This window comes from Carica papaya, chromosome 4, assembly GCF_054855325.1.
Source record: "Carica papaya isolate Zhongbai chromosome 4, ASM5485532v1, whole genome shotgun sequence".
NCBI classification, from domain to species: Eukaryota; Viridiplantae; Streptophyta; class Magnoliopsida; order Brassicales; family Caricaceae; genus Carica; species Carica papaya.
Window position 1 is genome coordinate 27,212,295 of NC_142312.1, and position 27,532 is coordinate 27,239,826.

Genomic DNA, 27,532 nt, shown 5'->3' on the forward strand with positions numbered 1-27,532 from the left:
TATATACACACAATCAACATCATCTATTATATATTCTAAAAAAAGTATGATGGATTATGTATTAAAATATTTTAGTAATTAATTATAAATATTTTTTTTCAAAAAAAAATTATTTATAAGTAAATATTTAAATATTATTAACAGTTTTGGCGCTGTTTATGGGGGTCAATTAGCTTGGCGGATTCTCTGTTTTGGGTCCTGCAGATTACAACAGTTGACTTTGTTTTCTGATATATCATCTATCTGTGAAGACTTTTTAACCACCTGCTCCTCCAGCTTCCAGTTCAAATATTTTCCTGATCTATTTTCCTTTCCTGATCTTCTCAGATCAAAAACACAACTTCGGTTTTCTTTCCCTTTTTCTCCCTATATGTTCTTCTGAATATCGGGTCTTGTTCCTTTATTTTCCTTTCCTGCAAATTCTCTCACTTTCTACGCCTGGGGTAAATCTGTTCTTCGTCAGAAAAGTGAATTTCTCTTCTGAATTCTGTCGTCTCCATTCAAAGTCAGTGGCTCACTCTGTTGAATCTCGTTAAAACTGAAATGGGTTGTTGTTTTTCCGACGGAAAAGGCTCGGACCGGCCAGAGAATGAGTACAGACCCGTAGCGGGCACCGGCCAGAAGCCATACCAATTCGTGGCTCCACAAACCAAACCCACCAACCACATTCCGGCTGCGGCCCGTCAACATCTGGCGGCTCCTGCGCATAGTCTAATACACGTTCATAGACAAGATACAATACTGGGTAAACAATTTGAAAATGTGAAGCTGTATTATTCCATGGGTAAAGAACTGGGTAGAGGTCAGTTTGGGGTAACTTATCTGTGCACAGAGAATTCCACCGGCAAGAAATATGCCTGCAAGTCAATATCTAAGAGAAAACTTGTTAATAAAAGTGATAAGGAAGATATGAAGAGGGAGATTCAGATTATGCAGCATCTTAGCGGGCAACCAAACATAGTTGAATTCAAGGGTGCTTATGAGGATAGGCAATCTGTGCATCTGGTAATGGAGCTCTGCGCTGGTGGTGAACTTTTTGAGAGGATAATTGCTAAAGGGCATTATAGTGAAAGAGCTGCAGCTTCTATTTGCAGAGCTATTGTGAATGTTGTGCATATATGCCATTTTATGGGTGTGATGCATAGAGATTTGAAGCCTGAGAATTTCTTGTTGTCTAGCAAGGAAGAGAATGCCCTTTTGAAGGCTACCGATTTCGGGCTGTCGGTGTTTATCGAAGAAGGTATAGTTTCTTATGACTTGCTTTTGTTGTTAACCTTGGTTATTTTTGTTAATATTGATTTGAATTGATAGTTTGAACTGGTAGATTGGATTGTTTTGATGTTGGTACGAGGCTAATTTCATGAGTTGTTGAGTTGTTCTCTTAAATTTCCTGGAGATTAATTCGCATAATTGGTTCATAATCACTCTGTGAACATGTTTCTGTGTTGGCTTTTTTACAATCTGTATAAACCTTTTACCTTGTATATTTAGATTCTTGTAAGCTTTTTCCATTTTTTTTAAAAAATACTTTCTGTGTTGGTAGTTGGCTGAAATTCACATGGAAAGTGAAATAATGAAAGAAGAATAAGTCTCTTTATTATTTTTATTATCAGAAAGGAAAGGATAAGCCAATTTATTTTGTTTTTTAAAGAGAGCAAAAACTCAGTGGAGTAGTTGGAAGCAGCACTAGTTGCCAATTTAGATGGTTGGTCAGCTTGTCTGTCAAAGTTTGACCAGTTAAGGGTCCAAAGCTTTCACCTTTTTACTTAGGAGGAGAGTTCTTTGATTAAAAGAACTTAAATCCAGACTTCTTTTAGGTGGATACAGGGTGAGATTCAAGCTCGACTTAGTACCAAATTCCACCAGAGGAGTCTCATACCATCTAAACTTCGTGCTCTTAGCTTTTTACGTGTAGGTAGCCAAGGCAACAAATAAATTTTGATAGGAAAAGTTTTTTGATCCAGTTGTATAATTAAACTGACTGTTTGAGTATGTCTCACATAGATGATGATGCTTGATTAGAATTTTTTTTTCAACTTTTTTTAACGGGTCCCCTTACTGGTTGCAAGTTTGTGTGGATACTACCTCATTATTACTTATTTTGTTGATCTTCAAGCTACTTCCTTGATGGTTACCTAAACATTTCCTGTATAATTTTGTCACCTCCCCTGAGATTCGCAAGACATGACATATTGACAAAATATTGGCTAAGAAATAAAATCAAGAAGTATTCATGTTTGACAAGGAAGTTTTGCTTTTGCAAGTTGGATATAAAGTTGGGCTCATGGTCTACATACAAAATTTGTAGTTAATTAGGAAAACATCAATCTTAAACTTAGACTGAGTTGTTTTTGATTATTTTCTTTCCAGGAAAGGAATACCAGGACATTGTTGGGAGTGCATATTACGTTGCTCCTGAAGTATTACAACGCAAATATGGAAAGGAAATTGACATTTGGAGTGCAGGAGTTATATTGTATATTTTACTAAGTGGTGTACCTCCGTTTTGGGCAGGTAATAACATAGAACTACTTCATGAGTCTTAATAGTTTATCAGTTTCATATTTTTCCTTGCTTTTCTTCTCTCTTTCTTGGTATAAATGTTAACAAAAAGTCTCCATTTCGGAAGATATATCTTTTCATTGATGACTTATCTTCATAAGCCACCAATGCTGATGTTTGGATGGGAATTGCAGAAACAGAAAAGGGGATCTTTGCAGCTATACTAGAAGGAAATATTGACTTTGATAGTGATCCATGGCCAACCATATCAAACAGTGCCAAGGATTTGGTCCGCAGAATGCTGACGCAGGACCCAAAACAGAGGATCACTTCAGCTCAAGTTCTTGGTATGTTAATGATTGCGCCTTACCGTGGAGTAACTTATCGAAAGTTTCCTTCAAGCCTTTCTCAGTGTTGTCTTTAAGCCCCAATAGGGTCTTTCATTTTTCCTTTTAAAGTTCAAACTTGGCCCTGCTGGTTTTCTTGCTGAAATATATTCTGAAGTTCTTGTATGTACATTTATTCAAACAGAGGACAGAACATTATGTATGCCATAGCTTTAACATCTGTCACTTCTGAGTCACCTTGTTGTTAATTGCCTGTTTTTTAATTACTTAACTTACATCACGTGGCAGTGCATTTCTTTTCGAACTAAATTCTAGAGTAATGTGGTTCATTCAGAGCACCCTTGGATTCGAGAAGGTGGAGATGCATCTGACAAACCAATTGACAGTGCTGTTCTTTCTAGGATGAAACAATTCAGAGCAATGAACAAACTAAAGAAACTTGCACTAAAGGTAAGACCAATATCATCATGCTTATCCAGGGAGAAGAAAAAAAGAACAAAGAATCATCAGTGGATGATATTCCATCATGTGAATTAGAATGTACTTCCTTTGTAGGTCTTGATCAAACATGACTGTCCTTCTAAACCTTTTAACTCATGAAAATAATCACAGGTCATCGCAGAAAATCTCTCAACAGAAGAAATTCAAGGGCTCAAGGCAATGTTTACTAACCTGGACACTGATAAAAGTGGCACGATCACCTATGATGAACTGAAGACAGGATTAGCTCGATTAGGATCAAGTCTTACGGAGGCTGAAGTAAAGCAACTCATGGAAGCTGTAAACTACTAATCTCTATATTCCTTAACTTCTGTTTATTACTGTGCTTTCATGTTAACTGAAGACTTGATTTTTGATTTCTGCATTCAGGCTGATGTGGATGGAAACGGGACGATTGACTACATTGAGTTTATCACTGCAACAATGCACAGACACAGGCTAGAAAGAGACGAGCATCTTCACCAAGCTTTCCAACATTTTGATAAGGACAATAGTGGGTAAGTCTTTTTACATCAACCTCATATCGGATAGATCCAATTATAATGATTTACATAAAACTACCAAGTCAACATAGCTTGTATTTTACTGTCAGATCAATTAAAATATTTGGCATCAAATACAATAGTCACTCTAGATTTTTCTCATTCAAACATGCACACTTCCTGTGACATCGAGCTCTACAGAATTAGGGAGTCGACTAATGCTTCCCAATTACAGTTAGGAGTCAAGTTTAAGTTTTCAGATTCTGCTTGTTTCATTCTGAGAAACTTGATTTTATCCAACTTTGCAAAGGCTTCATGAGACTTTTTGGCTCCATGTATTCCTCGTCTCACGGGTGTAGAAGCCGTTAAAACACTTTGCCTCAAATACATGAATTATAGTGCCACTCTGGAACAAGTTTCTGTAACTTCTTTTCATGTAAAGTTGTAAACTGAAAGCAATAGCCAAAGCATATGATTACCATGAAAATTTAAAGAAAGCCATGATCATGATTGACATTTCTTTTTGGGTGCTTATAAGTAATTTTAAGCATCATGGTAAAATTTACCACCTTGATAATGCAATAACCAAGCAGTACTTGTTATGTGCCAGTAAGGAGTTTAGTGCAGGAAAAAGCACCTTAATCAAAATATGTATTGTTCTTTTCTCTACAGGCATGATTATATGCTGTTCTAAATCAGATCTTTTAAGTTGATCAAACCAACTAGTGTTTACACGATTTCTTTTTTTTTTTTTTTTAAAGAAATCTCAGATAACCTCTCAGTCTTAATTCTTGCAGCTTCAAGTATTGGAAATTCTTATATTTGTATTGCTTTTCAGATTCATCACAAGAGATGAGCTAGAAGCAGCCATGAAAGAGTACGGGATGGGCGATGATACTACAATTAAGGAGATAATTTCTGAAGTTGACATAGACAATGTAAGCCGGTTTCTGGTCTCAAAATCTTTGTTCTTCTCATCTCGCAACTCATCTATTTTCTATGCTTTCTACAGGATGGAAAAATTAACTATGAGGAGTTCTGTACAATGATGAGAGGTGGAACCCAACAACAAGCAAGTCTATTCTAGATCATTAGCAGTTGTTAATGATTCCATAGAATTTCCTAAAAAAGCTTACTTTTGTTTGGGTCAATTCTAAAATTTTTCCTTGAATGTTTTATGTGCATAAGTATTGACCCATCTTCGTTTACTTTAGTTTCTTCTTTTTTCGCCGTAATATTATTAATTTTTTGTTTTCCTGCAATCTTTCAGGAGTTCATGTTTTAATGTTAGTTTCATTTGAACAAAGAATTCATTTGCTGGATTTCTGTATGATTCATCACAATGAGGGTTTGCCTGAGATTGAGCTAATTAATTTTATTCACTTCATAATTGGAACTGATTAATTTTATTTGTGGAATTACTATTCAAGAATTTACTGTTAATTTAAAGGAAAATTATTACTTTGCTTCTCAAACTATCAATTAGATCTCAATTTCGTAGGACCAAGAAACTACTCTATATATATATATATATATATATATATGCATATATATTCTTAGATGAGATGGGGATAATTATTTTGAGATGAAATGGAAACTGGCACACAAAATCAAGCAATCCAATTCACATGGTCAAAAAGTAGATATGAACAATTCAAGTCTTTACTATACTAACAATATACACATAAATGCATATATGTACACAGATAACACGCTTCTTTTAGTAACTATCTAACAGTGCGTATATATATACATGCATATATAAACTACTCTTAAAATATTAATTCCACCTTACAGTGTTTTCAATTTTTTTGAACCCGTAGAAACTTGAATCTTTTTTCATGAGGGTGATAACAAAATCCACATTTATATTTACCAGCATATTTCTCTCTCGTAAATATGAAACTTTGGTAAATTTAAAACATACTGCGTCATAATTAAAAAAAAATTATTACCATCACACAATCTTAAGAAGCCATAGTTAAGACTTGAAAAAATCAATATTTACCAAGACAAATTCTTCATTGTTCAATATAAATATCATCACACAATCTTAAGAAGAGCCATAGTTAGACTTGAAAAACAAACTTCTTATTGTCATTTATCAATACTTTAACTTCATTACATTCAAACATAGCTTAGATATAAAATTAGAAGAACATCCAGAGAGAGCAAACAACTTGATCCTCTAGGCAAGGAGCAGTTGAACTATAACATAAAGAAACCACACTTGACAGTTCAAGAAATCAAAGAGGACTTAGAAACCATGAATCTTGATTTGGTCCTTCTTCACAATCCCAGCCTGAACAAGAAAGTGAGAAACGTTCTTCCGCTGGTCACCTTGAAGCTGAATTATCTTACCCAGCTCTTTGTCCTGAACAACATTCCCATTACAGCAGAACTCCTTCTTCAGGTCCTTGAGGATCTTCTCGTAGCTGAATTGCTTCTTCAGACCTTGCACTGTCGTCAGGCTCTTCTTTCCATTCCTCTGTTGTATACGAATATGAACATAACCTTTGGCTCCAGGTGCATCAGTGTCTTTCGCGTCTGCAAATGGGTCGAAGGTAGTTGGGATCTGGACGTCTATGTCAACCATGTACCTTGCTTTGTAGGAACTTGAAAACTGTTAAGACCTGAAGTTTAAACAGCTGCTCTCGCTTGATCCGGTTGTTTGATACGCTCTAGTGCTGCCAAGGACAAGAAATCAAACATTAGCTTCCATATCTAGCTATAAATATGAACCAATTTCAAAATTTAAAGTTGCAAAAAAAGAAAAGCATTATTTATTAGTTTAAGATGCTCACCCCACACAAAAACCCATCACGCTAAATTTGCAGATAAAAAATCACCTCTCCAGTTGTATATAATAAAATTTAAAGGTTTAACCAGACTATACATATATATACATATATTAGTTTAAGATGCTCCCCCCACACAAAAACCCATCACGCTAAATTTGCAAATCAGACATCATCTTCTCACTTGTATGTAATAAAGTTGAAAGGTTTTAACCAGACTATTAATAGATTACATTGTATACAGTTAGTCAAACCCCCATGCAGAAATTGTGCATATGAGACACAGATCTCATCAATGATCCCCACAAATCACTGAAAATGGAAATATCTGATTTAACATTAGATTTTAACTTCTTATCTCACGTTGGAAACTAGAATTTGAAATACAAAGGAAGCATGTTCTAAGTCTGGTTATCATGAATACTAACATCCAACAAACGCAATCAACATGGCGATACGAGGAAGCAGCAATCAAGAAGGAAACCGATTAGCAATCAATAAAATTTTTTTCCCGTTGACCATATTAATATATAGATATTGTATGTACACGTTACAAATCCTAAAAAACGGGATGCAGATGATAAATTTAGGTGACATAAAAAGATATGCCTGGATCATCCAAGCAAGTTTGTCACAAATCAAACAGATAATATTGAGGAATCCTATGAGTTCTACAAACCAGCACAAGGAAAACTCATACACAATTTAAGCAAATAATCCCACACGAAAAATACATGATCAATCAATAGATGAGAATAAATCTCATCCAAAATAAATCACCATCACAAAGCATAGAGATTGGAATGAGAAAAAAAAAAAAAAAAAAAAAAAAAAAAGGCAACCGATTTGAGCTTTCGCATTGAAGAAAAGCGCTGTACGTACCTCAAAGAAAAAGAAAGACCCAATTCAAAGCTCCCGAAGAAATATGATGAGAAGAGGTTAGAAGAAGAGAGGTGTATATATAGAGGCAGGAATGGCGGTCGAGTCTGAGCCACGAGATTTAACCATGGTTAAGCTGAGCTGGGTCCTTGAAGGAAAGGAGTAGGTCGGTTTGTCCACGTGGACGGTGGCGATGAAGAGACGAACGTGATCATAATTATTATTATTATTATTATTCTTTTGTGAAGTAGGAATAATTATCCAAAGGCATTTCTCTTTTCTTACGCGTACGAGCAACGCACTCCTCTTTCATTCAAGTGCTTTGGAATAAATTTTTGATATTTATTTATGTATTTTATATTTATATTAAAAAATTCGGATAATAAAAAATAAAATGACGTACAAAATTAGAAAATAAAAATTTAAAATTAATTGATTGTGAATTTTGAAAATGTACGTGAAAGGATAAAGTGGAATGGGTTGGAGATGATGAAGGATCCAGAAAAGCTAAAAAAGCCGGGCCCCATTTGATAGGGTGTTAAATGGGATGTTGATTTTAGTTTTTGACTCTCTTGAAAATTCTATCCCATGTCTCATGTTTTTGACTTAACCCATCTTATTTGTTTACAGCATATATATAAAATTAAGTCAGGTAATAAAACTACATTAATTAATAAAATATTATTATTAAATTATTTTATTTGTTTTTTCACTGCCTATATTGACTTTCTTTCCATCATATTTTATGACATTGGATATGTACTTTCCGCAGCCTAAAATGTATTTTTTTTTGGGCCAAAATGGTTTTTAACTTCAATATAATAAATTTTACAAGTGCAAACTAGTATTTTATTTATTTATTGGTTAATAATAATAGGCTAAGTAATTAAGCATATCTCCAATAACAATAGGACCATACGACTAGTCAGTGAAAGGAAAACCCATTAGGACTTCAAGCACAATTTAGTCTTGGTTGGTAAATAGACTAAAATTCAATTGAGTTTCCAAAAAGCATATATATAATTGTATGACCATTGAGTGCACGAAAGCTAACACAAACAAAGTTATTCGGGTATTATCCTGTTTCAATTGTTCAGGTATTACTGCCAACCACTCCATTCAAGTAAAAAGAAACTAGACCTAGTTACATCAAGAACCTCCATGCATATACACTGGCTTAACTGGTACCTCTACAAAATAGGGACAGAAAATAAACATACGTACCTTTACAATTTACCATATGATACGGCACACAGCAGGAAACAGGTCCACAGTTCATCCCACATTTGGGCCAAAATACAATGTTAGTAATAATGTAGTTTCAGCTGTTAAAACTAACCCGAACCAAAATTTATGTGCTTGGATGATCTGGCATGCGTTCGAGATCCATTTTAACTTGATGAATTGTCCATTCCATATTTTCCAGTTTCTGTGAAGAAATGCTTGCGTTGAGATTGACAGAGATATGAATGAAGAAAGAACCTTTTGCGAGATTGTGTTTAGGGTTTTACCTGTACAATGTCGTGGTACTGCCTTGCAATTGTGTCAAAGTGGGGATCAACACCTTGGTATTCACGAAGGCGGGTAACCTGATTATTTTATTTTATTTATAAAAAAAATACAGAACACAAGTTGGTCAGTGGAAGAAAACATCAGTAGCTAAAATTATACAGCTTGTTGGACAAAGATTTATTGTTATACTTGCATTGGTAACATTCAGATTTCACCAGATTATTCTAGGACAAACAGTGTCCACTTTGTCCAATATTAGAACATGCAGCATTGACAATGTTAACCAAATCTCATTTGGCGAAAAGAGAAAAGAACATTCTCTTTTCACCATGCTTAAGTCATACGGGACAGTCCCGCTCACTAAAGTTTTTCCAGAACTTTGAAATACTGGAGAATGCTATGACACCTTCTTGACTTTGAAGATTATCATGGTGGAAAGCAAAAAAGAACAACTAGTATACATACTTAATTTCTTAAAGAAAGAGAGCACAAAAATTAAGGACTCAACCGCTTTGTTATAAGCAATAGAAGCTTCCTCTGTAGCCTCAACAAGATACTTCCTGAAAACAAGAGTAAGATTGATCAGAAACCCATATTAATTTTATTGCTATGAATAATCAATTGCTTCTCAACATTGATTACCTTATTTTATGTAGGGCTGGTACTGACTCTTTAGTGTAAGTTTCAAGAAGAAGAACATGTTCCAAAACCCTGAAAAAAATAAATGCACATATCATAAGCTATTATAAAAGATGATAAACCTTGCGTAACCGATATGATCAGCATATAGAACTAATAAGAAAAAGCATGGACTGAAAAACTGTTGCATACAATGGAGAAGATCAGCCTTGCTCAATTGTTTCTTTTTATGATGTATAGAGGGGGTGGGGATTATTGAAGAAATGTGCTTGAAGTAATAGGATGTTTTAAGTTAGTTAAACTAGATAAATTTTGATCTCGAAGATAAGTAGTCAAAATGCTGATTGCAAAAAATAAATAGTTATTTTCTGTGAGAAACTAAAAACATAAATTAATTACAAATATTTTATTATAGAAATTTTAAGTGAATATCAAAAGGGTAGTTAAGTAAATTACAAGAGAAAAAATAAGATCATAAAAAAGTGAGAAAAGGGGTGCTTGTTTCTATCCTCTTAAAGTTACTTTAAAATCCTAACAAGCACCCAGGTTTTCATGTTACCAAATGAAAAGATGGACAAAAAGTGCTTTTAACTGCTCAGCACCAAACAAAGAAATCTCAAACACCTTCACCATTTCTATGAGCAAGTTAAAGTGAAATTTTTGTGCTTTAAGTCCATATAATTTTTAGTCTCAATGAGCTTTATGTTCAGAATGCTTTAAGCCTAAAACATATTCTGATAACTGACTTCTTTACCAAAAAGCTACCAAGTTCTTAGTGAAAATATGAGCTTTAGGCTAAAATTTCAGTAAAATGACTAACATGAAAAATTCGTTACTCTTTGAATTAAGAATTATCCAAGTGTCATTTTGTTCCACAAGTACTTAGAGCAATTCTGTCACAAGAGGATCCTATACTGGATATATTTCAACAATAAGAGATATTTATGTAAGTATGATGTTTATAAGTTATTAAGGTATTTAACTTATTTAGAAATAATTAACTATAGGCTTATTATCAATATAAGTTTTTTATTTTCTATTTAGTTAGGATATAATAGATTATTCAATTAATTAGCTCGTCTTTCTATTTAACAGATTTTTTATTTTGATGCCTATAAATATGGTATCCCACTTTTGATTTGGTAGACTATTCATATGATAATTAATACAAATATTTATTGATTTGTGATATATGAGATCTTTCTCTAAATATTGTGCTCAACTTTTCTTTATCCTATATTAATTTATTATTTAAGAAAAGATAAGAAATAGTGGTAGAGTTGTAATCTTTCTATTTTGATAAGAGATATAGTGATCCAAGATAATGGTTGAAGGGGCTAAAACTCCTTAAGTTAAAGCTTTTTTAAAAAGGGGGTAGTACTCTAAAACTTCTTATTCTGGCTAAAAACTAATGAACTTTTACCACTTTCCATATTCATTCAAATTGTCTATAACCTTCTTTTTTTCTTTACAAAAATGTGCCTTAACCATCTTGATCATTAGAAAAAAAAAATCCAGACACGCACTACCTGTGTGACAAAAATCAAATCATCAAAATTAAGCTAGCATTAAGATGACTCATTAAATGATTGAACTATTTACTTATGTATAAGAGGACTCCTTGACAAAATCTTTTAAATATAATAGATGGTGCGTCCTTTCAGTTATCCAAATACTTTTCTGAACCTGATCCAACTAACTTATTGTCAATGAAGCATCAGTAGCATGAAACAAACTAAAATGAAAAAGATATGGTGACAAACCTTAGTTTTGCGCTCATGGTCTCGCACCTTTTGCACAGCCAAGTTTTATGTAGTTCATCCTACAAGGTATATAGAAGATAGACTTAGAATTCTCTCCAAGAAGAAAAAAGATGAAACCGTAATAGACTTTGATGAAGATATGAAATTAAACTTCTAAACTATTCAAAAAATTCATATTGCCAATGCTTACATATTTATGTTGATGTTGCAACTTCAAATCCTTGACAAGCTTAATAAGCACTCCAAGTATTTGTTCTAGGACCTTCTCACGAGAAAATTCACATGGCATGACAAAGGAAAAGGTATTCAGTTTAGAAGCATGACAATAAACAAAAATTTCTGACCGCAAGAAAATGTTTCTCAAGGACAAATGCAGAGGAGATGCCTAGAGAAGTAAGTAATTGTACAAAAATCAAAAGTTTTTCCTATTCACCTACATTGTAATATTCTGCAAACTTCCTATCTGCAGAGTATAGGTCCTCCCTCAGAGTTGCTTCTTCCCTCTCAATCTCCTCAATAATCAACTTGACCCTGAAAAAGGAAGTATAAATGCGGTCAAATTTTGTATGCACTGGGTGATGCTGAAAACAAATTGAGAAAACAGTTCAGAACACTATAATTTCTCACATCTGATTAAGCCCCACATTCCACAAAAAAGAAGAAATGGATGGATGAATGAGCCAAGCAGAAATACAAAAAATGGCATGTGAAAAACAGTACATGATTATTTTGTTATGAACTGTTATAAAGAGTTTTTGTCAGTAACCTTTCACCTCAGGCAAAGAAAAGACAGCAGATATGTTGTGAGCTTAAAACAGAAAAAAACAAGAAAAGACAAGATTTTCGCTAAATGATTTATTTTCAGGCTACAAACTGTACCATCTTATACTGCAAATACAGGACATAAACACGGCTGCATCTTGAATCAGTCCTCAACTTCTTTTTCCTCTTTTATTAATTCAGGATACCACAAAGACCACATATCAGCATATTTTAGCTTTTCAATAAAAAAGAAAAAATGTAACGACATCATCACACCATAACTGGCTTTATAACTTTACAGCATATCATTTGCAAAGCATATATCATTTTTCCATCTCAAGGAATGCAAGAAAAATGTAAAAGAAAAGTAAATGAAACCTTTCTGGAAGACGAGCACTTGAGTTTTGATTTCCAGATGATGAGTCTGCGATAAAAGAAGGGAGAATAATAAGCACAGAATCATTCTATATAAACAGGGAAGTGTAAATGAGACAATCATTCTTTTAACAAAATGTAGCATAAATGTGACAATCATTCTTTTAACAAAAATGTTTATTGTAGTTATATAATCTATATTTCAAATTAAGTGCCTCTCTTTGAGTTATACAACCTATATTACAAACTAAGTGTACTAAAGCATCCTCCAAAAAGAAGATCACTCTGATTTATGCATTTGCATAGTTAATCTGAACTTTGAATAAGTGATAGCATTAAACATACCAGATCTACAGACAAATGCATGCAGCAGACATGGGAACAATCATAAATATCCTGAATGAAGTTGCTATCACCTAGTGGTGGAATAAATATACACCCAGAGATAATTTAGAGAGAATAAGATAGATGACAGCCAAAATACCTACCAATATCATCAATAATACAATCAGCTAGCTTATCACACTTGGCTTTCATTCGAGCTTCAATCTCACTGGAAAGAGACATCTGGTAGTTGGTCATATCCTAAATCCATGCAATCAGAAAAAATTCACATAAGTTCAAATCATATTCTAGGAAGTAATAGCCATTTATACACTATACATGCTAACAATATTATATTGCAAGCCATCACTGCAGGTAATAGTACCATGGATAAAGGTGATTGTTGGAGCTGAGCTTGCCATAGATAAGAAGGTGTTATTCCAAGAAAGCGATTAGGAACACCACCTACACTGGGTTCCCCATCATTAGAACTAATGCTCGTTCCACCCACAGTGCTATTAGCAGAACTATTTGTATAATTTACAGAGTTTGAGCTTGAACTGATTGTAACATTGGTACTTGTGCTATCAAGAGAGCTTCGTGACATTATACTCCATTTTTCAATTTCTTCCTCATGAATTTCACCATCTTTTGATATAAGAGGAAGCCTCAGTCTCTGAGCAGCTTCTGCAACAACCAACCGGTGCTCTAGAGTCTCATAAACCTGAAAACCATAATACAGAATGGTACCACTAGCTGGATTTACCAAACAACAATAACTAATTGGGAACAAAAAGAAATAAGAAGATTTGACTATCCCAGTAAGTCAGGGTATATTGAATAACCGGCATAGTTTGGATTACTGTCCGTCTTAGTTCCACCACAAGAAGCCATCTTAACAAGCATCCCATGCAGTAAACATAGATTGCAAAAATTTATCTAATAATTTAATCCGTCAGCAAAAGCTAGGACTATTACAAAACAACTATTATATAACATGGCATATTTCTCTACTTCAAATTTTTAAGAACTATAATGAAAGTTATAATTGTCAAGAATCACAATTGACAAATGCATACAGATAATACAGCTTTTTTTTTAGTTGATTGGGAAAGCAAAAATATGGAGGTTTATGGATTAAAACCTGGGGAGAATTCTTCAAGCCAAGTTGCAGATATAGACCCTGCACATCTCGAACTCCTCCATGGTTAGCCACGGAAACAGCCTGTTGATACTCTTCCACCATGGCAATTGCTTCGCAATAAATGGCCTACATTCAACCAAACATACTCATAAGAGTCCAAAGACCATCAATTGTTGAAATTCCAGGTAATTCGTTGTAATATCCAGTAAACTCTCAAATCCGGACCCCTAATAGCACATAACCGGGTTTAAATCACACTACGAAACAATATATCTAAAAGATAGGCGATAAAAGCTACTAAGCAAATCAACAAGCACATAGCGAAAATATGGGGAAAAAAAAAACACAAACAAGAGCATTACCATTGCTTCCAAGTATCGCAATCTCTCTCGTGACATCTCCTCTCTAGCCTGCAATGTCCATAAGTAACAAGTATTAATCTGATTAGGTCAACAAGAAGCCCAATTCTGAGTTTTTTAAATCTTAATAGAACCTGCATTTTACCGCAACCAACAGAAAAGGAACAAGACCTTCGGAAAAATTAGAAAAAATGTAGAAACTAAAAGGACAGAGAAAAAGAGAGTACAAGTTGGAGATCATAGTAAGCGGATTTGGAGACCAAAGATCCATCGGGAGCCAAGCAGTGACGCTCCAGCTGATCGATCACCTGACTAACATCTGCTGGTAGGTTCTGCACTCCTACTTGCAGTCCCTTCACCATCTGCTGGTAACTGATCGCTGATGAAGACGTTGATGACGGTACAAAACGACGTCGCTTCCTCTGCGGGTATGAACTAGAGATTCAAAAACTGAATTCAAGGGCCGGCCTTTTCTCCATTTGAAAAAGTTGAAAGCAGCAGGAAAATGGATGATGTATGATTTTACCAAAATACCCCCGGATTATGGGCATTTTAGTAAATGGACGGATCTCGCTTAAAGCCAATATAAAAAGGACAAATTCGTATTTTCCATGTCGGCTTTCTTCATCGCTAAATCGTTGATAGACTGAGTAGTCTTCGTCTCTCTCGATCTAGCTTCTGTTTTCTTTTGCAAGTGAAAATCTGTTGGAAACTGAAGAATTGGATGGAAAAAGAAAAATCGAGGAAGGATTTAGCGAATTCTCTCGAGAAGCTTGATTTGAATCCCTGTTCCAATTCCAAACCCAAGTCTCTTCCTCTCGTCTCTTCCACATCCTCGTCGTCATCATCGTCCAGTAAGTTTCTCTCTGTTTATGTATACTTGCGTGCTTTGTAGATATGCGAATATATGGTTTTCTATCTTTTTTTAGCTGGACGGAAATTGACCGATGGCTAATGTGGATGTTTTTTGTTAGAATTCATCAGACCTTAAGGTGTTACTTTCCTCACTATATCTTGTTTGTACTTCTTGTTATATTCTTAAGTTTCCTTCAAACCAAACATGCTTTTCTGAATGCGAAAATACCCTGAACATGTGTATGTACATCTGTATAACCCTCATAATTTCTCTTATTTCTCTTTCTCTTTTTGTTTTCCGTAAATCATTGCATAAAATGTTATTGGGGCTTTGGTAGTAAAAATTTTTAAATTGATTTTTGTTGATGACAGGTATTCGAACTGGGAGGACGAAGCCTCCAAATTTAGTGAGTTTATGTCTCGGAGTTGTTGGCAAGCACTTGGAGGATATTATTCCGCACTTAGATGATATTGCAACCGGCTTTCCAGCTGACATTAAGGTTGGGAAATGGAAATTTTTTCTCCATTCTTTAAGGATTTGTGGTTCTGCTAATTAATTTGGTTTCATAGTTTGAAAGAGCATGGAGGTGATTCTCTTATACTTTCATTTTTCTTCATGGTTGTGTTTGGCACTTTTGTGTTAAATATCTCTTATTATCATGTGGGTCAGTGCACCCCAAAATGTTGCTTAGTAACTTGGAGATGGAATTGTAAGAGCTGCAAAAGTTGTGAGCTCTATATGTGTGATTTTCGAAATTGCAAGTAGTTGTTAAGCATCATTTGCCAATCTGGATGACAAAATTTTACCTTGTCCTTAGTATTCAAACAACGCGGAGGAAAAGAATTTTTTTGGGCAAGGAAAAGATTGTTTAAGTCCATTTGACTGTGGCTGATTTGTTTAACTCAGATTGGTTTTTCTAAAGCTCATCTAACCGCCCTGATTGTCATGACCTACATGATATACTGCTATCCGCACTAGCACATGTAAAAATAATATTTCTGTTGTTCTACATGTTTGGGGAACTACTAAGAGTTTATTGAAATTCTTTGAGCCGTTATTTTGTGCAACAGATTGCAGTAGCTGCAATTGCCAGAAGAAGAAAGCTACTGAATGATGACATCATCATCGCTTTAGCCGATAGTTCTTGGGAAATTCTTGATGTGTGTGGTTCAGATGTTTCTGATTCTGGGTTAGCAAAAATGGCAGGAATTTGCAAATCTCTTCGTGCTGTGGATATAAGGTATGATAGTTAGACAGTTTGTTTTGAGGCTACCTAACAGTAAAGTAAACTATAAGATATTTCTAACATGATTAGAGAACCAGTTGATATGGAACCCAACATTGAGGGGAGGACTGTCCATTAGATATGTTCATGTGCATTTTATACAGATTTGTTGCTGTTAATCACACTTGTATTTGCATGTGACATATTACAGGCGTCCATGCACAAACATGTTATTATAGAAACTTGATAATCTAAATCTTCTAAATTGAATATCATTTATGAGACCATAAATAGTGGAACTTTTGTAGGTCAAATATGATATGCCTATGGATGGTTTATATAATTGGAAAACTTGATTATGTTTACTTGTCAACCTTACTGTCACACTGTTCCATCAGATAAAATCTTCAAGTACATGTGCTAACTTTTTGCCCAATTGATTTTTGTGCAGCTCGTGCAATCAAATTACTTCTGTGGCTGTCTCTGAACTCGTCCAACAATGCCATTCATTGGAAACTTTAAGATGCGGGTATCATCTGAAACACATTGTACACGTAAAATTTGCTGCAAAAATTTTTCAGCATGCATCTTACTAGTGTCATCTTCTTCTTCTTCTTCTTCTTCCCACGACATTAGAAAGCCATGGACATCATTTTCTTGCCTCTCGATCTTCCATCAATAGGAAAGTGTAGGAGCGAGACTACCTCTGTGCTAATCAAAGTTCTAGACCTTAGTACATGTTCATGATTAACATTTATATTCACTCAATGTCATGACTTAATGTTAGAGTAGAGAGGCTTGAATGAAGAGAGAACATTTTAGATAAACAAAGGAGAATGACCAGGGCTTTTAACTAGAGGTACAAACTTTATAAACAGGCAATGAACCAAAGTTAATGTTGCAGAGGGTGCCCAAGGAGTGAGTTCACTGCACGTAGTTGCTTGAGCATATTTAAACCGAAGCTGAAAGATGTGGCTGGAGATTCTTGGGAGGAACTTGATGCCACTGACATTGGTCATGGTGCACAATCATTACGCTGGCTAGTTTGGGTATCGATTTATCCTTTATAGTAGATTGCAATTTCTTTTTTGATAACATAATCATGTCACTGCCTTTTTACAATTTGTTTTTGCCCCCCAAATTGGAACTATCCTGAATAAGTTGCTTCCTGCCTACTGTTTGTTAATTTTTCCCCTAATGGACTATATTTTTCCACAGCCAAAGATAGATAAAGATTCAATGGAAATGCTTGCCACAGAATGCCCAAGAATTATAGTAAATCCAAAGCCTTCCCTGTTTGGTTTCAAGGGAACTGAAGTACCCAGAGAAGCATTATCAGATGTTGCATTGGATGATCCTTTTGTGAAAGATATTGATCCAAAAACATGGCTTGTATGTGGCTTTGTACCAAAGGCCATATCCAAATTTCCTTCGAGCCCCAACGAGCTGTCCATGGCAGAAAAATTTAGACTTGCATTTGTGGAAAGGGACACTCGTTTGGCGCCAAAGCGTGCCAAGAATGCAAGGCAACATCAGCGGCGTGCTGAGAGAGAATGGATGATGACAGATACAACAGCCAAGGCAATGGCTTTGGCCTCAAAGTCAAAGGTGATCAAATCACTGCGAAGTAGAAACTAGAGATGGATGCTTCTTTGTAATGTAACCTATGATAAAAAACAAAAAAAAAGGAACCAAAAAAGAGAATACAGATCCTCAAATTTCCTTTCTTTCTTGGATAAGAGGGGTATGCCTGGATCCAAGGTATAGGATCTTTTTATGTTAAAAAATGTGTTTGGGTTCTCGATTCTATTATTGAGTTAGAAGCATTGGATTAAAATTTGAGGAGACAATAGCTGCAAATTGCTACGTACTCCATAGCAAGGCACGGGATTGCTGCAAGTAAGCTTCACTGTTCTTAAATAAAAAATTTTAATAGGGAATTAATCGTAATATACTGGGGGTCAGATTGAAGAACTAAAATAATAAATGTATCGTAGCAATAAGAATTAAGGATAAAATATAATAACCGACATGAATTTCCTTTGTGGTTCTGGCTACATGTGTCATCGGGCAACTGGTTATCGGACTTCTTCATTCCCAATTGGATTGATGCATTATTGAGGCCTAATTATTTAATTGGACAAACTATAGTTTTACTCCGGTGTTTGAGTCTTATAAAAATTTAAGGTTCCTAACATTGTTAATAGTTTTATTATTTGCGATTTGTTTTTTGAATTAATTTTTATTTGCATAACCTTGAATTGCATTTGGAATTCTAAATATATACAAATATTTTTTTAAAAAATCAATGTGAAATAAGAATAAAAAGCAAATTTTAAATACAGAATTCCACCAAAAGAGAGAGAAGATGATTTGAACTGCAATATGGTAACCATTATGCATGATCTGTATTTTCTTTTTCATGGTATTATCGTTTACATTAAAGAAATGTACTTCGTCCAAAGAAAAATTCACTAAACTAAACAAAATGTTCCGTTATAGGTACCTACCAAAGCACATATTCAAATGCCCATTCTTTCTATATCATCATCTTCCCTACCATTCTATCCCACCGCAAGCGAGGCGGATACTACTTCCCACGGTGAGCAGAACATTGCAAAGGGGACATTATCACGAAACACGATTATCAAAGTCGTTTCTCAAAGATTTTCATGGTTTTCATGTTATCTCTATGCACTTTATAATGAGTTTTTAAGATTCAATATTTTGTTTTTAACCAGACTGTAGCTAAATAGAACACCTCAGTACAAATCCACCATTTATGGTTTTGACTTCATTACAGTTTACATTCTAAAATTTTTGTAACAAATTTGAGACCAGAAAAATATATAAAAAATTATTATTATGGAAATACTCTCAGCTTATATATATAATGATCAAAACCAACCTACAGTAATTCACAGTCACCACTGACTTTGTAGATTATTCCCCAAAAAAAAAAAAGCACAATTATGTACTCGCAGGTTCTAATTCTAGACCTCGTCTGGTTCAAAAGAAACGGCAAGCTAAAAATACGTCCGCAAGGGTGCAACATTTTTATTACAGAAATACCTGCCTCCGCACAAAAACAAGGAGATAACAAATACTCACATCGTCACTATTTACTCAAGTTGCGGATGACAAATGGAAGGATGCCACCGTGATCGAAATATGCCAATTCCACCTGCACATTTAGTCATAAACTAAGCTACAATAATCCCAGCTTAAAAGAAAAATGACGCCCTCCAATTTCTAGCAAGGACTATCAATTGTTTTATGCAAAAATACTATATTGTAATTTGAAAAAAAAAATGTCAATGACTAAAAGATACTGCTCATTATTGATATTAAATTCAACTTCACTGTGATATTTTCTTAGAAATGCTAAGAAAGAAAAGAGAAGGCTGAAGCCAATACCTCCGTGTCAAAGCGCACAGTGCATGAGAAGGATTTGCCCGCATTGGTTGTGATGGTAACATCTTGACCAGGCCTTATATCACTGACTCTAGTTGGAAGGTCAATTGTGTATTGCTCGTGACCTGTCAATCCTAGTGTTTCTGCATCTTCGCCAGGCTTGAAACAAAGAGGAATTATTCCCATACCAACTAGATTACTGCGATGGATTCTCTCAAAGCTCTTAGCGATGACTGCTTTCACTCCCTATAATTGAAATAAGAAGGATTTCATAAGCAAATAAACAAATTTTAATTTCATGTCTAGTTGTAAAAAACTAATTTTATCTTTTATTTTCTAAATTGATATGTGGTAGTACCTATAGTTGTTGAAATTAAAAATAGCATTCAAAAAACAGTGAAAAATCTTATGCGCATTTAAAGAACTTCTATCCTTCCCAAACTCGAGCATATTTTCACAATGATCTTTCAGCTCGTCTTGTTTTCAACAAATATAGGTCTTCAGGCATAATATATATATGAATTTAAAAACTAAAAGATTAAGATAGTTACTAGCACTGCCTAAAATATTTGAACAGCTAGAAACTGTGGAACAGGAAAAGAATACCAGAAGCATTGGGCCCTTAGCTGCCCAATCTCGAGAGCTGCCACTGCCATACTCTGCCCCAGCTAAGACAATGGTATCTTGCTCAGCAGCCTTGTACCTCTGCAAGTAAATGATGATACTCATTATTCAGAAAGATAATATGAAAAGGGAAGCAACACTTCATCATGTCTGCTTTGCATAAATTTTTTCATTTTTTTGATGTCTATGCTGAATAACAAGAACTCACCATTGCTGCATCGAAAACATAAAGCTTCTCTCCAGATGGAATGTGGATTGTCTTAGGACCCACTTCTCCATTCAAGAGTTTGTTGACAATTCGGATATTGGCAAAGGTTCCGCGTGCCATCACTTCATCGTTGCCACGACGACTCCCATAAGAATTGAAATCCTTGGGACTTACCCCACGCTCAAGGAGATACTTAGCAGCAGGACTGTCCTTGTGGATACTTCCAGCTGGAGAGATATGATCAGTGGTTATACTGTCACCAAACTTGAGCAAGCAATAGGCATCCTTCACTCCATGAGGACCAGGTGGGTCAACCGACATATTCTTGAAGTACGGAGGTTCATGAATGTAGGTCGAGTTTGGATCCCAAGAATAAAGAGTGGAAGCAGTGGCAGAAAGCTGATTCCACATTTGGTTGCCCTTTGTAATGGCCTCGTAAGTGCTCTTGAACATGTCAGGTAATACATTAGATTGAACGACCTATAACAGAAGTGATGTTAGCTCATTTGACACGTATGAAGTCTGATGAAATGCAGCACAGATTTTAACAAGAGTTAGTGGGCATCAACAAAGATGGAGTAATTTGAATATTTTTTGAAAGTACAATAATTAATTTAATGCAACATTAAAGTAGAGACAAAAACGAACAAAAAGATTTAGCACTGGGAATAAAATATACTTTAGCCAGAATATGTTAAGTATTTTCTCCAACCGTATTACCATTTACCTCAGCAATTTCATCATTGCTTGGCCATATGTCCTTAAAGTATACGCTCTTCCCGTCTTTCCCTGTTCCAATTGGCTCCTTCTCAAAGTCAATGTCAACCTGAAATTAGAACAAGGATTGACAAGTTAAGCACCAATCCAAGGAAAATTCTAGTTCAAAGGAGCCTGAAAATGCTATTCATATATGACAGAACTACTTTCTTCCATAGTTCAAAATTATAACAACCATGACATGCACATCATGTTCAAAACCTGGTTTAGCAGTTTAGGGACACCTAACAAGCTTATCAAAGTAAGGAGCTGTGAGCACGACGTAGAATCACAGAACTGATTCTTACTTCAAATACAGATATCTAACTGGCGGTAGGATCAAGAAACACATTAATCCCACATGTCAAGAGTCTAAAACATATAATGCGCATGTTTATGATGTCACAAGTTTGGTTACATATACTCACTGTGCCAGCAAGGGCATATGCAACAACTAGAGGAGGTGAAGCGAGATAATTGGCTCTGGTAAGTGGGTGAACGCGACCTTCGAAATTCCGGTTTCCAGAAAGCACAGCTGCGGCAATAATATCTGCAGACCAGCAAGAACAATGAATAGTAAAATTAACATAAATATTCATAAGAACTATATTGATACTTGGAACAAATTAAGTAATTTTCTAGAATTCATTTAGAAATCTATATTTAGTTTAAGTAAAATTTTTGTATAAAATGATAAAATTTAACGTTTTATTAACTAATTCTAAATAAAAATAAAATATTACATTTTAATCCACATTTAAAATACATTATCTCAATTCCACCTGAAATTCTATAACGTTAAATTTTAACATTTTTTGATAAAATTTTCATCATGAAACTAAGTTATAGATTTCAAATAAATTCTACAAATATTAGCTATGTATTCCAAATATAGCTTAATTTCTTTTTTTTTTTTCTTTAAAGAGTAACTTAAAAGTAAGCTCCACCAAACATTGACTAATATAAAGCTGAAAAAAGTGTGAAAAGTAATTGAAAAAACTACCGTTTTCCATAATTGTAGAAGCAACTGATTCATCAAGATCTCCAGAATTTCCAATACATGTTGTGCACCCATAACCAACAATGTGAAAGCCCTGTTGATTCAAATACTTTTGCAGCCCACTAAAAGTTCAACAAGACCACATGTAACGTTTCCATGAATGTATGTTAAGAACAACAAACAAGAAACTAAACATTTAGGCCATACCTCTCGAGCAAATATTTTTTGACAACTCCAGAACCTGGAGCTAGACTTGTTTTAATCCATGGCTTAACCTGGCATGTAATGATGTAAGTATGTCAAGTAGTATCCGTCAAAAAATTTAATTCCCTGACAATAGTCCTATAGCTGGGCAATAAAATCAGGATGAGTGTTATCTTCTCCAAAGGCTGAAACTAACCTCCAAACCAAGCTCACAAGCTTTCTTAGCAACAAGGCCAGCCCCAAGCATGACACTTGGGTTTGATGTGTTCGTGCAACTTGTAATAGCTGCAATGACAACACTGCCATGTTTGAGCTCAGCAGGCTGTCCATGGAATGAAAATTTTACAACCTTCTCCTGCATTTCCTTTGGTACAGCAAAACCCTGCTAGAAAGATAAAGGTAATAACAAGCGGACCAATCAAAACATCATTTAACAGTTCAAGTCAATTACCTCTTGGGACAAACTAGGTAGATCGAATACATAAAGCTTATTTATTATTGTTCCTTCGAGAAGCAAATTTTATTTGTCATTAACAAAACAGATCAGAAACATCGTTTCAGGTATTGTTGCCAATTATTACCCGGAACCAATTGATGACTGTCTTTTGTGACAAATAAGAAAACACTAATTAGGAGCGAATCTCGCCTTGAATCCAACTGGATTGTCAAGACATGCATGCCAGTCTGACTTCATGTCCTTCAGAGGAACTCGGTCATGAGGCCTATTAGAAAGTATATGGTAAGCACAGATCAAGACCAAAAAAATGCTACCAATTTGTAAATCGCTAAATGTACCTCTTTGGTCCTGAAACGCATGGTTCAACGTCTGCCAAGTCTAACTGCAGATACGATGTATATACTCTTTCTTGTTGAGGCTGCATCATAGAAATGGTGTATTGACTTCGAAGTAACAATCAAATGTCAAATTACTCTCAACTAATAGGATAATAGAGGTAGAAGCAATACCTCACTGTGGTCAACAAACATTTTGTTTGCACGCAAATATTCTTCAACCATTGCCACCTAAAAATATAGATATAGTCAGACCATCTCGCACAATACAGATCACAGAAGTAAAGAATTTGCTCATGCAGGAGAATGGAAGAACAAGAACAAGCTAAAGAAATAACTCACCGTCTCATCACTTCTTCCTGTTAACTTAAGATACTGCAATGTGACATGATCTACAGGGAAGAAGCCCATTGTTGCACCATATTCAGGAGACATATTAGCAATTGTTGCTCTGTCAGCTAATGACAATTCATCCATACCCTCCCCTATACACATACAGAAGCATGAGATACATGCGATAGGTTTGAGCAGCTTTTTTTGTTAAAGAAGTACTGTTAGAGAGAAAGAAAGATAAAGCACAAAATACTAAGAGGATAATTACATAAGATTAGCAGTTTGAAATATCTGCAGTATCATAACTAGTGAGCTTACCGTAAAACTCAACGAACTTGCCAACAACACCATGCTTCCTCAACATCTGGGTCACAGTCAGAACCAAGTCCGTAGCAGTCACCCCATCTCGTAATTTCCCAGACAATTTAAATCCAACAACACCAGGCAATACCATACTCATGGGCTGTCAAGTTTGCAAAATCTACAGTTAGAGAGAGGAAATTTCATGTATAGATACACGTCTGAGAACAAGCAGACAACTTTTGTTGTGTGGCAATTCAATAAGAGCTGAAAATCTCCTCCAAAACTTCAAAAAAACCTTTAAGACATTCTTTGATTCAATGTAAAAAACCACAGAACAAGCCACATGTTAATAGTGGCTCCTTGATATATTTTTCCTTCACTGGAACGAAAATTTACCGTGAACTGAAATTGTCTCTTATGCCGTTGCAAGCAGAGATGTGAATCACACAAACAAAGATGAGAAACTCTCAAGCTAAGCATATGAATCTTATCATGAATCCAGTAATTTTTTTTTTTTTTTACTTGATGCAAGCTGTTTAAGTAGGCTCCTCACTAGAAGCCAAGAGATTCGAAAAATCAGGGGATTTTACCTGACCAAGCATCGCTGCCTCTGCTTCAATTCCTCCAACTCCCCAGCCAGCAACCCCTAAACCATCAATCATGGTGGTGTGGGAATCAGTACCAACCACACTATCAGGGTAGAGAATTCCATCAGTGTTGAACACAACCCTCCCCAGATATTCAAGGTTAACCTACAAGATATCAGAATAATACTTGCAAGTTATACAACACAAGTATACAAGGATACATAGAGACAGCTTCGACAAACATCATATTGTGCACCAGAAATGTCAGTGTGAGATGCTAATTTTCTGAAACCCCTCTAAGCATCTCATACTTCAAACTTGAGACAAGAGTGAAGAACCTTCCAATGCTTTTAACAAGCATAGAACACAAGCATAGAAAGGAAAGTTATTTCTGGAGCGCCAAGATCCTTTACCTGGTGGACTATTCCAGAACCAGGAGGAACCACAAGCATGTTGTGGAAGGCTGAAGAACCCCATTTAAGGAAAGCAAATCTCTCTTTGTTCCTCTGAAATTCATGTTCCATATTTGCCTGTACTGCATTTTCAGATCTTGCCACATCTACCTGAACTGAGTGATCAATGACAAGGTCCACTGGCACCTGAATGCAAATATACTATGTTAAAACACGTGAATAAAAGAGAAGTATAATAAATGTTGAGGTAGATCTGATGTGAAGACCAAAAGTTCAAATGTGTTATAATCAATAAGAAATCAAATTTTTGATCATCAAACACAGATATCACAGCAATTTCAGAGGTTCCAGGACTTCAATTTAACTGTAAAACAGTTCTATTATTAATTCAGGACAAGTAGTTTGACAGAAGATGACAACTCATCTCCCTACATTTTTCCTTCTTGATAATATAACTGAATCACATTAAATAACTTCAGAATTTGATTAGTGAAATAGTGCACATGGAACAATACAAGAAATTTTAAGCGCATCTGAAGGAATTTTCAAACCAATGGATTAATCTTCTCAGGATTGCTGCCAAGATTCTTCATAGCATCTCGCATACAAGCAAGATCAACCACAGCTGGTACTCCTGTAAAATCCTGGTCAACAAGACATAAAATTTACTGCGCGCACAGACACTGCAAGTTCAAAATTACCATCTTAAGCAACTCATGCTATGAACCTGTAAAAGAACTCGAGCAGGCTTGAAGGGGATCTCAACTTGTTTTGAGGATGTATTTTCCCAGTCAATAATCTTTTCAACATCATCCTTGGTAACTTGGAAGTTGTCACAATTTCGTATTGCAGATTCCAAAAGTATCCTTATAGAATATGGCAATCTATCTGAAACGTGAAAGGAAAAAAACAAATTGATGATGAATTACATAAATGCTCTTTTTGGTAAGAATACAATATACAAGGAAAGAAAAAGTAGAAGGAAATGTGAGCTTCGATTAAGTAAAAGCATGTATATGTACATACCGATTCTTGGATCATTCAAAGCAGGTAAGCTATAGAATTTTCCAAACTCTCCACCACCAGGCCTAGGAAGACAAGTTAGTATTCCCTTGAAAGCATGTTCAGGAGCTGCACAGTGTAGAAGTCATGAGTCATGAGTGACAGTGAATCTTAATTGAATCCAATTCCCATTCATCCATACATATATATGGAAGAAAATGATCTTACAGTGTAGCCATCATGCCTTAAAAATCATACAGTTCTTCATAGCATAGATGATTCCATTAAGAAAAGAAGAGCGGTTTACTTATTTTTGCCATCATTAAGAATTATTTGGTTTATTTTCCTCTATCTTCTCGACAGGAAAATGAAATCTCTTCCAAATAAACTAGTGTTAGAATTCAAGAATAGGAAACATAATAGTTAAAGGATTAAAAAAAAAAACACTAGTCCTCCATTTTCTAGATTTTCTCTCTAGCACAGCAGAAATTTTATCACAACTTGCCACTAACAAGCCTACCAAGAATTTCAAGCTCTCTCTTCATTCCGCAAATTAACCAACCTACATCCAGAAAGCCTCTTCACAGTTCACACTGTAAATCGTATATCATCTTAGATTACTTCTGCACACGACTAGACGCCCTATTTCATAACCATAGATGAACTATCTAAGCATTTAAACTGCACCAATAAGAAAGTTCCTACCACCACATAAAGACATCGAAATTCAACAACAAATTCATAAATGATCATTAAAAGTTCCAACAGTTTATGTTCCATTTCCACAATTATAGCCCTAATAAAAACAAGAAACGAATGTATTGGCATGATATAACGACAGAACAAAACTTTCCAAGCATCAGTAACCACTCTCTCAAAAATCAGCCGCAGCCAATCCAATCCACTTATCAAAGAAAACAAAATATTCACTGATCACCACCAACTGCCTATGAAAACAACCAGTTTCAACCTAAAGAGGAAAATAAAGAAGTATACCCACTGTAGCCATCTTCCGTTTGAATTTCTCAATCACAGGAGAGGTAATCCTGGATTGAGCCCGGAGGCTAACCGGCGGCCGCCAGTGGCTCCAACTCGTTGAGGAGCAACGCAGCAACCGGATAGCCGACGAGAAGCTGCGAGACTGATACTTCTGGTTGACAAACGAAACAGAGAACTGAGAACACGAAGAAGACGGTGAGATTCTAGAAGCATGAGGTGAAAATGAGAGGACTCTGGAAAGAGAAGAAGAAGCAAAGCGAATTCGAGAAGGAGGAGTAGAGATGTTCATAGTTTCCTCTTCGTTCTTTTCCCGTTCACAGAGAGAGAGTTCCAAATTCTGAAACCGAATGGAAATAGAAACTACTAGAGAGAAACGGTAGCAGCCTCCAGTGAGCTCAAGAACGGGCGGTTCCATTATGGTTTCGCGCG

At 35.3% G+C, this 27,532-nt stretch overlaps 5 protein-coding genes across 5 annotated transcripts; 2 read left to right on the forward strand and 3 right to left on the reverse strand.

Annotated features, from left to right (window-relative positions):
* Nucleotides 1-203: 203 nt before the first annotated feature.
* On the forward strand, nt 204-5,236 carry CPK33 (calcium-dependent protein kinase 33). Its single transcript, XM_022050471.2, has 8 exons — nt 204-1,240; nt 2,371-2,514; nt 2,697-2,849; nt 3,184-3,299; nt 3,462-3,629; nt 3,720-3,847; nt 4,671-4,770; nt 4,845-5,236. The coding sequence occupies exons 1-8, from the start codon at nt 544-546 to the stop codon at nt 4,917-4,919; spliced, it is 1,581 nt and encodes a 526-aa protein (XP_021906163.1). The 5' UTR covers nt 204-543; the 3' UTR covers nt 4,920-5,236.
* Nucleotides 5,237-5,901: 665 nt separating this feature from the next.
* Nucleotides 5,902-6,428, reverse strand: LOC110820651 (Translation initiation factor SUI1 family protein). The gene has a single exon (XM_022050194.2). It carries the CDS (start codon nt 6,426-6,428, stop codon nt 6,090-6,092), a length of 339 nt encoding a protein of 112 aa, XP_021905886.1. The 3' UTR covers nt 5,902-6,089.
* On the reverse strand, nt 6,316-14,852 carry AUG4 (HAUS augmin-like complex subunit). The gene is made up of 14 exons (XM_022050193.2): nt 14,615-14,852; nt 14,391-14,438; nt 14,029-14,154; nt 13,270-13,608; nt 13,049-13,145; nt 12,564-12,609; nt 11,861-11,954; nt 11,614-11,685; nt 11,424-11,482; nt 9,664-9,732; nt 9,530-9,581; nt 9,021-9,098; nt 8,849-8,938; nt 6,316-6,519 (listed from the first exon to the last, which is right to left on the reverse strand). The coding sequence occupies exons 1-13, from the start codon at nt 14,747-14,749 to the stop codon at nt 8,861-8,863; spliced, it is 1,293 nt and encodes a 430-aa protein (XP_021905885.1). The 5' UTR covers nt 14,750-14,852; the 3' UTR covers nt 6,316-6,519; nt 8,849-8,860.
* Nucleotides 14,853-14,992: 140 nt separating this feature from the next.
* Nucleotides 14,993-18,275, forward strand: LOC110820871 (RNI-like superfamily protein). Its single transcript, XM_022050487.2, has 6 exons — nt 14,993-15,241; nt 15,615-15,742; nt 16,314-16,483; nt 16,920-16,997; nt 17,373-17,517; nt 17,687-18,275. Exons 1-6 carry the CDS (start codon nt 15,112-15,114, stop codon nt 18,104-18,106), a joined length of 1,071 nt encoding a protein of 356 aa, XP_021906179.2. The 5' UTR covers nt 14,993-15,111; the 3' UTR covers nt 18,107-18,275.
* A 1,039-nt stretch (nt 18,276-19,314) lies between these two features.
* Nucleotides 19,315-27,522, reverse strand: LOC110820756 (aconitate hydratase, cytoplasmic-like). Its single transcript, XM_088218598.1, has 20 exons — nt 27,101-27,522; nt 26,129-26,233; nt 25,830-25,990; nt 25,654-25,746; nt 25,103-25,288; nt 24,693-24,854; nt 24,118-24,262; nt 23,809-23,951; nt 23,641-23,697; nt 23,470-23,549; nt 23,321-23,396; nt 22,871-23,056; nt 22,678-22,745; nt 22,474-22,592; nt 21,899-22,020; nt 21,442-21,540; nt 20,715-21,194; nt 20,489-20,587; nt 19,886-20,128; nt 19,315-19,652 (listed from the first exon to the last, which is right to left on the reverse strand). The coding sequence occupies exons 1-20, from the start codon at nt 27,516-27,518 to the stop codon at nt 19,587-19,589; spliced, it is 3,108 nt and encodes a 1,035-aa protein (XP_088074724.1). The 5' UTR covers nt 27,519-27,522; the 3' UTR covers nt 19,315-19,586.
* Between the last annotated feature and the right edge of the window lie 10 nt (nt 27,523-27,532).